At 48.5% G+C, this 9,443-nt stretch overlaps 1 protein-coding gene across 1 annotated transcript; it reads left to right on the top strand.

Annotated features, from left to right (window-relative positions):
* The first annotated feature begins 292 nt into the window (after positions 1-292).
* On the top strand, positions 293-1,630 carry LOC125554190 (uncharacterized protein At3g28850). Its single transcript, XM_048717783.1, has one exon. It carries the CDS (start codon positions 447-449, stop codon positions 1,437-1,439), a length of 993 nt encoding a protein of 330 aa, XP_048573740.1. The 5' UTR covers positions 293-446; the 3' UTR covers positions 1,440-1,630.
* Positions 1,631-9,443: the final 7,813 nt, after the last annotated feature.

Here is a 9,443-nt window from a genome sequence, read left to right as displayed (position 1 = left end):
CACCAACAAAGTTCAAACAAAATCAACAGAATGAATAGCAGTACTACACCTACTCACGATTCATGAACTGGACCACAAACATCCGAACTTGGCTCCAAATGTCCAAAGTCCAAAGCATGAATGTTCCAAAACCATTACTTTCATAAAAGGATGTTTCCAGAGAAAAATATTATGGTTATCCTTTCTAGGACAGGTTACATAAACTAAATCACACTTGCCCACTAAATCTCACCACTTATCGTCTCCCGCGTGCTGGTTTTATCCCCCCAATGCCATATGTAAGATCCTAAACCTCAATCCCTAAAGATTAGCGTCCGGCTGAATCCATCCAGTACTACTACTTAGAACCCCTCAAAAGCAGCACCACTCGCTCCTGGCGAGTGATCACATCCACACAGTCACACACACGCTCCTCACGTTGCACATTTGGCACTGCCATAGCCATCATGGGGTGCACCACCTCGAGGCAAGCTCGGCATGACCTCCGGTACTGCCCGTCGCCGCTCCCGCTGCCGCGCTGCCAGTCGTTCCCCGCCCGCTTCGACGCCGGCGCCCACCTCGTGCGGCTCACGTCGTCCACGCTCGGGTCCCTCGAGGTCGACAAGGCCGCCGGACTGCGTGCGCCCGAGGCCGCTGACGCCGGCGTGTGCGCGCCCAGGAGGTTCGTGCCGCGCACGCCGACCATGACGCCGCCCAACGAGCCCGAGGACATCGACGCGTGGGCGCTCATGGCCGGCCTGGAGGAGCACTCGCCGTTGCTGGCCGCGCCGTTCGGGCGCCACTCCTTCTCGTTCCCGATCGCCGCCGCGGCACAGCAGGAGTTCGCCGCGTCATCCAAGGTCACGCCGCTTCCCATGAGGATGCCCTCCGTGAACGACGAGGAGACGGCGAGCAAGGCCAAGGCGCCACCGCCGCCGCGTAAGGCCGTGCTCTACTTCACGTCGCTGCGCGGCGTGCGCGCCACGCACGAGGACTGCAGCCTGGCGCGCGCCATCCTCAAGGGCTACGGCGTGCGCATCGACGAGCGGGACGTGTCCATGCACCGCGGCTTCCGCGACGAGCTGCACGGCCTCCTCGGCCTCAGGGCCGGCGCCCTCGCCAAGTGCTGGGCGCCGGCCGCGCCGACACTGCCGAGCCTGTTCGTGGACGGGGAGCTCGTGGGCAACGCGGAGGAGCTGAAGCGGCTGCACGAGACAGGGGAGCTGGCCGCGAGGCTCGCCGGGTGCGAGAGCGGGGGCCCCGGCGCGTGCGAAGCGTGCGGGGACGCCCGGTTCGTGCTCTGCGAGGCCTGCTCCGGCAGCTGCAAGGTGTACGTGGACGAAGAGGACGACGAGGAAGAAGACGGCGAAGGGACGGACGGCGGCGGCGCGGGGTTCCGGCGGTGCACGGAGTGCAACGAGAACGGCATCGTGAGGTGCTCCGTCTGCTGCTGCTCCTGAGACGTTGCAGAATTTTGCCGGTGCGCCACTTGGATGTGGTGCTCAGCTCCTGTGATTTTGTGTATGCATGACCGTACGCGCGTGTGTTTTCGCGTGATCAACGGTGCGTGACGCGCTTGTTGTTTCCTCAATGGGTAGAGATACCAACGCTGCATGCTTGACTCATGTGGCGTCCACTGTTCATGATGTTATTTGAATTGAGCCAAATGTTCCACAGCAAAATTCAGATAGTTCTTGCCGGCCCCAGCGGCAGTGGACCGTTTCCTTTACGCGTCTCGCTGACTGGTCCGACTTGCTGCTAGCTGCTAGTTCTAGGTTCTAGCCTAACATAGTGTTATAGTGTAGGCGGGTAGCGGAGCCAGTGGCCGTCTCCGTTCAAAGCCGGCGCCGCATCGTAGGCTCCTTTTTGAAGAAAAGAAATGCAAAGCGAGCCACAAGATGAGGACAATTGGAGCAAAACAGGGTACTCCAACCAAAAATTTCCAATGTAGTAGTAGTATATACATACATAGCCCCGTAGTTTGTAGATCAATCATCATCTAGCAGGGATGCGGACGCAAGTTTAGTGGAAACGGACAAACCTTGTTTGGAGTAGTAAGGCCAACTCCAACGCACGACCTCAAATGGACGCCCGTTTCGTCCGTTTTTTTGTCCGTTTGAGGGTGACAATATGGCCGTGTTTGGTCGAATTTGGCGATACGCCGGTCATGCGCCCAACGGACGACCGTATTTCGGCCGCATCTCGTTCGTTGTGCATGCAAAATAAGAAAAGAACAAATGGTATAGCTAAATGGCCATAATTCACGCCAGTGGCCGCGTTCTCGCCAGTTCATGCCGGCCGGCAACAAAGCCAGCAACCTACAGAATGGTCACCCAAGTTTCACGCTGGCAACAAAGCTAGTGGCCGGCACACGAGCCAACCTTCAAAATGGACAAGTTTTTGGGGCCGACAACAAAGCCAGCGGCAGGCACACGAGCCAGCCTTCAAAATGACAAGCTTTTGGCGCCGATAACAAAGCCAGCGGCAGGCACACGAGCCAGCCTTCAAAATGACAAGCTTTTGGCGCCGGCAACAAAGCCAGTGGCCGGCACAGCAGTCAGCCTTCAAAATGGACAACCACCATGGCCATGGTCTCACCTAGTTCAGGCCGTCACGAGCGAATATCTCCTTCTGTCGGTTCGTGAACCAAGCCTTCCTCTCCGGTGACATGTTGTTCTTGTCGACGCTCATGAACGCGAGTGCCACCTCTTTGGCTTTGGTCTCGGCATTGGTGGCCTCGATCTCGAGCTTCTTGAGTTGAGCGGCCTCCTCGATGTCAAGCTTCCTCCTCTTCACGGCCTCCTACATGTCAAGCTTCTTCGTTTGAAGATCTAGGTATATCTTCATTTGCTCTTCCTTCCCTTTGCTCTTCCTCTCCTCCCGCACTTCATTTTGGCTCATCATGTTCTCCAAAGTTCCTTGCAAGGCTATAAAAGACACATCACGCTTCTCGCCGGCCTTCGAGCTTGTCTTGCCCCTCGGCCTCTTGTGCAAGTCTTCCTCATCAGCCAGGTCCGCCTTCCCTCCTTTCTTCTTACGAGCGGCATATTGGTCATTGAACTTGGGGCAATCTTTGATGAGCACCCAACAATGCGTTAGACTAAACGGCTTGTTCTTGTGCCAGGCCTTGAATGCCTCCAAAGATTGGAATGCCTACACAATCAAAGATGCGGCCAGAATTGTAACATGAAACGACACAAAATGCATCAAACATAAATGGCATGCCAACATGAATGGACACAAATGGCATACCAAGTCACCCAGGCCTAGGCCGCTCACGGGACGGGCTTGAATGCTCTCAAGCGCGACACAATACTTGTTGCACTCATGTTGGATGAACCCCCATCTCTTTTGGATTGAGTTGATGCCGCGTGTGCTCATAAATTGGCAGGGGGCAAACTTCCTTCGCTCGTGAAAGTTCTTGTGAACTCTTGTCCAAAAGACGGATCCTTTCTGCTTGGCACCTTTCATGGGATCTTGGCCTATCTCCATCCAACTCTCGCTAATCAAAGTGTCCTCATCTTGGGTGTACGATCCCGTGCGAATGTTTTCCTCCTCTTTTGTGCCTTGGCACTTTGGGTGAGCTCATCGATAAACACCAATGGCTCAGCCGAAATGTCGAGCTTTTCTTTCTCATTTTCACAATACAAGTCAACATCTTCATTCCAAGAGCTGCCATGGTCATCCTCATCTTCATCATGGCCGGCCGGCGAATTGAGTGTCTTCATAGTAGCCGCGACCATCCTGGCTTTAGGTGACGTCGGGATCAAAAGCTTGGGCCTGGCCGTCGACATGGAAGGCTTCACCATGGCCCTCGAAGATGGCGTTCTCCATGAACGCCGAGTACTAAGGGTTGTCGGCCGTGGGCGTTGGCATTGGCATTTTGTCGAACAACCTGTGGGCGCCGGCCATGTTCGCCGAAGGGAACGACCGGGGATGCTTCCTTTGCATTCTGTTGGACGGTTGGCCAATGCCGCTGTACCCTGATAACCCACAAGTATAGGGGATCACAACAGTTTCGAGGATAGAGTATTCAACACAAATTTATTGATTCGAAACAAGGGGAGCCAAAGAATATTCTCAAGTATTAGCAGTTGAGTTGTCAATTCAACCACACCTGGAAAACTTAATATCTGCAGCAAAGTATTTAGTAGCAAGTAATATGATAGTAGCGGTAACAATAGCAAAAGTAATAGTTTTGGTTTTATAATGATTGTAACAGTGGCAACGGAAAAGTAAATAAGCAAAGATCAATATGTGAAAAGCTCGTAGGCAATGGATAAATGATGGATAATTATGTCGGATGCGATTCCTCATGCAATAGTTATAACATAGGGTGACACAGAACTAGCTCCAGTTCATCAATGTAATGTAGGCATGTATTCCGAATATAGTCATACGTGCTTATGGAAAAGAACTTGCATGACATCTTTTGTCCCACCCTCCCGTGGCAACGGGGTCCTATTGGAAACTAAGGGATATTAAGGCCGCCTTTTAATAGAGTACCGGACCAAAGCATTAACACTTAGTGAATACATGAACTCCTCAAACTACGGTCATCACCGGTAATTATCCCGATTATTGTCACTTCGGGGTTAACGGATCATAACACATAATAGGTGACACTTGCAACATAGGATCAAGAACTCACATATATTCATGAAAACATAATAGGTTCAGATATGAAATCATGGCACTCGGGCCCTAGTGACAAGCATTAAGCATAGCAAAGTCATAGCAACATCAATCTCAGAATATAGTGGATACTAGGGATCAAACCCCAACAAAACTAATTCGATTACATGATAAATCTCATCCAACCCATCACCGTCCAACAAGCCTACGATGGAATTACTCATGCATGGCGGTGAGCATCATGAAATTGATGATGGAGGAAGGTTGATGATGATGATGGTGACGGATTCCCCTCTCCGGAGCCCCGAACGGACTCCAGATCAGCCCTCCCGAGAGAGATTAGGGCTTGGCGGCGGCTCCGTATCGTAAAATGTGATGACTCCTTCTCCCTGATTTTTTTCTCCCCGAACGTGAATATATGGAGTTGGAGTTGAGGTCGGTGGAGCGTCAGAGGACCCACGAGGCAGGGGGGGCGTGTCCAGGGGGTATAGGCGCGCCCCCACCCTCTTGGACAGGGTGTGGGCCCCCTGACATTGATTCTTTCGCCAGTATTTTTTATATATTCCAAAAATATTCTCTGTGGATTTTCAGGTCATTCCGAGAACTTTTTTTTCTGCACAAAAATAACACCATGGCAATTCTGCTGAAAACAGCGTCAGTATGGTTTAGTTCCATTCAAATCATGCAAGTTAGAATCCAAAACAAGGGAAAAAGTGTTTGGAAAAGTAGATACGATGGAGACGTATCAACTCCCCCAAGCTTAAACCTTTGCTTGTCCTCAAGCAATTCAGTTGATAAACTGAAAGTGATAAAGAAAAACTTTTACAAACTCTATTTGCTCTTGTTGTTGTAAATATGTAAAGCCGATATTCAAGTTTTCAGCAAATATTATGAACTAACTGTATTCACAATAACATTTAGGTCTCATGTTTACTCATATCAATGGCATAATCTGTTGGGGAACGTAGTAATTTAAAAAAAATTCCTACGCACACGCAAGATCATGGTGATGCATAGCAACGAGAGGGGAGAGTGTGATCTACGTACCCTTGTAGACCGACAGCGGAAGCGTTAGCACAACGCGGTTGATGTAGTCGTACGTCTTCATAGCCCGACCGATCAAGCACCGAAACTACGACACCTCCGAGTTTTAGCACACGTTCAGCTCGATGATGATCCCCGGACTCCGATCCAGCAAAGTGCCGGGGAAGAGTTCCGTCAGCACGACGGCGTGGTGACGATCTTGATGTTCTACCGTCGCAGGGCTTCGCCTAAGCACCGCTACAATATTATCGAGGATTATGGTGGAAGGGGGCACCGCACACGCCTAAGAAAACGATCACGTGGATCAACTTGTGTGTCTAGGGGTGCCCCCTGCCCCCGTATATAAAGGAGCAAGGGGAGGAGGCCGGCCGGCCCTATTGGCGCGCCAAGGAGGAGTCCTCCTCCTAGTAGGAGTAGGACTCCTACTAGGAGGGGAAAGGAAGTGGGGAGGGAGAAGGAAAGGGGGGCGCCGCCCCCCTCTCCTAGTCCAATTCGGACCAAGGGGGGAGGAGGCGCGCGGCCCACCCTGGCTGCCCTTCTCTCTCTCTACTAAGGCCCATATGGCCCATTACTTCTCCCGGGGGGGGGAGGGGTTCCGGTAACCCTCTGGTACTCCGATTTTCTCCGAAATCACCCGGAACACTTCCGGTTTCCGAATATAGCCGTCCAATATATCAATCTTTATGTCTCGACCATTTCGAGACTCCTCGTTATGTCTGTGGTCACATCCGGGACTCCGAACTAACTTCGGTACATCAAAAACTCATAAACTCATATAACTATCATCGAAACCTTAAGTGTGCGGACCCTACGGGTTCGAGAACAATGTAGACATGACCGAGACATGTCTCCGATCAATAACCAATAGCGGAACCTGGATGTTCATATTGGCTCCCACATATTCTACGAAGATCTTTATCGGTCAGACCGCATAACAACATACGTTGTTCCCTTTGTCATCGGTATGTTACTTTCCCGAGATTCGATCGTCGGTATCTCAATACCTAGTTCAATCTCGTTACCGGCAAGTCTCTTTACTCGTTATGTAATACATCATCTCGCAACTAACTCATTAGTTGCAATGCTTGCAAGGCTTGTGTGATGTGCATTACCGAGAGGGCCCAGAGATACCTCTCCGACAATCGGAGTGACAAATCCTAATCTCGAAATACGCCAACCCAACATTTACCTTTGGAGACACCTGTAGAGCTCCTTTATAATCACCCAGTTGCGTTGTGACGTTTGGTAGCACACAAAGTGTTCCTCCGGCAAACGGGAGTTGCATAATCTCATAGTCATAGGAACATGTATAAGTCATGAAGAAAGCAATAACAACATACTAAACGATCGGGTGCTAAGCTAATGGAATGGGTCATGTCAATCACATCATTCTCCTAATAATGTGATCCCGTTTAATCAAATGACAACACATGTCTATGGTTAGGAAACATAACCATCTTTGATTAACGAGCTAGTCAAGTAGAGGCATACTAGTGACGTTTAGTTTGTCTATGTATTCACACAAGTATTATGTTTCCGGATAATACAATTCTAGGATGAATAATAAACATTTATCTTGATATAAGGAAATAAAATAATAACATTATTATTGCCTCTAGGGCATATTTCCTTCAGTCTCCCACTTGCACTAGAGTCAATAATCTAGATTACACGGTAATGATTCTAACACCCATGGAGCTTTGGTGCTGATCATGTTTTGCTCATGGAAGAGGCTTAGTCAACGGGTCTGCAACATTCAGATCCGTATGTATCTTGCAAATCTCTATGTCTCCCACCTGGACTAGATCCCGGATGGAATTGCAGCGTCTCTTGATGTGCTTGGTTCTCTTGTGAAATCTGGATTCCTTTGCCAAGGCAATTGCACCAGTATTGTCACAAAAGATTTTCATTGGACCCGATGCACTAGGTATGACACCTAGATCGGATATGAACTCCTTCATCCAGACTCCTTCGTTTGCTGCTTTCAAAGCAGCTATGTACTCCGCTTCACATGTAGATCCCGCCACAACGCTTTGTTTAGAACTGCACCAACTGACAGCTCCACCGTTTAATGTAAACACGTATCCGGTTTGCGATTTAGAATCGTCTGGATCAGTGCCAAAGCTTGCATCAATGTAACCATTTACGATGAGCTCTTTGTCACCTCCATAGATGAGAAACATATCCTTAGTCCTTTTCAGGTATTTCAGGATGTTCTTGACCGCTGTCCAGTGATCCACTCCTGGATTACTTTGGTACCTCCCTGCTAGACTTATAGCAAGACACACATCAGGTCTGGTACACAGCATTGCATACATGATAGAGCCTATGGCTGAAGCATATGGAACATCTTTCATTTTCTCTCTATCTTCTGCATTGGTCGGGCATTGAGTCTTACTCAATTTCACACCTTGTAACACAGGCAAGAATCCTTTCTTTGCTTGATCCATTTTGATTTTTTTTCAAAACTTTGTCAAGGTATGTGCTTTGTGAAAGTCCAATTAAGCGTCTTGATCTGTCTCTATAGATCTTAATGCCCAATATGTAAGCAGCTCCACCGAGGTCTTTCATTGAAAAACTCTTATTCAAGTATCCCTTTATGCTATCCAGAAATTCTATATCATTTCCGATTAGTAATATGTCATCTACATATAATATCAGAAATGCTACAGAGCTCCCACTCACTTTCTTGTAAATACAGACTTCTCCAAAAGTCTGTACAAAACCAAATACTTTGATCACACTATCAAAGCGTTTATTCCAACTCCGAGAGGCTTGCACCAGTCCATAAATGGATCGCTGGAGCTTGCACACTTTGTTAGCTCCCTTTGGATCGACAAAACCTTCCGGCTGCATCATATACAACTGTTCTTCCAGAAATCCATTCAGGAATGCAGTTTTGACATCCATCTGCCAAATTTCATAATCATAAAATGCGGCAATTGCTAACATGATTCGGACAGACTTAAGCATCGCTACGGGTGAGAAGGTCTCATCGTAGTCAATCCCTTGAACTTGTCGAAAACCTTTTGCGACAAGTCGAGCTTTGTAGATAGTAACATTACCGTCAGTGTCAGTCTTCTTCTTGAAGATCCATTTATTCTCAATTGCTTGCCGATCATTGGGTAAGTCAACCAAAGTCCATACTTTGTTCTCATACATGGATCCCATCTCAGATTTCATGGCTTCAAGCCATTTTACGGAATCTGGGCTCACCATCGCTTCTCCATAATTTGTAGGTTCATCATGATCTAGTAGCATGACTTCCAGAACAGGATTACCGTACCACTCTAGTGCGGATCTTACTCTGGTTGATCTACGAGGTTCAGTAGTATCTTGTTCTGAAGTTTCATGATCATCATCATTAGCTTCCTCACAAATTGGAGTAGGTGTCACAGAAACTGGTTTCTGTGATGTACTACTTTCCAATAAGGGAGCAGGTACAATTACCTCATCAAGTTTCTACTTTCCTCCCACTCACTTCTTTCGAGAGAAACTCCTTCTATAGAAAGTTTCCGAATTTAGCAACAAAAGTCTTGCCTTCGGATCTGTGATAGAAGGTGTATCCAATAGTTTCCTTTGGATATCCTATGAAGACACATTTTTCCGATTTGGGTTCGAGCTTATCAGGTTGAAGCTTTTTCACATAAGCATCGCAACCCCAAACTTTCAGAAACGACAACTTTGGTTTCTTGCCAAACCACAGTTCATAAGGCGTCGTCTCAACGGATTTTGATGGTGCCCTATTTAACGTGAATGCGGCCTCTAGAGCATAACCCCAAAAC

This window comes from Triticum urartu, chromosome 4 (assembly GCF_003073215.2).
Source record: "Triticum urartu cultivar G1812 chromosome 4, Tu2.1, whole genome shotgun sequence".
Taxonomy (NCBI): domain Eukaryota; kingdom Viridiplantae; phylum Streptophyta; class Magnoliopsida; order Poales; family Poaceae; genus Triticum; species Triticum urartu.
This window is presented reverse-complemented; position numbering and strand designations above follow the sequence as displayed.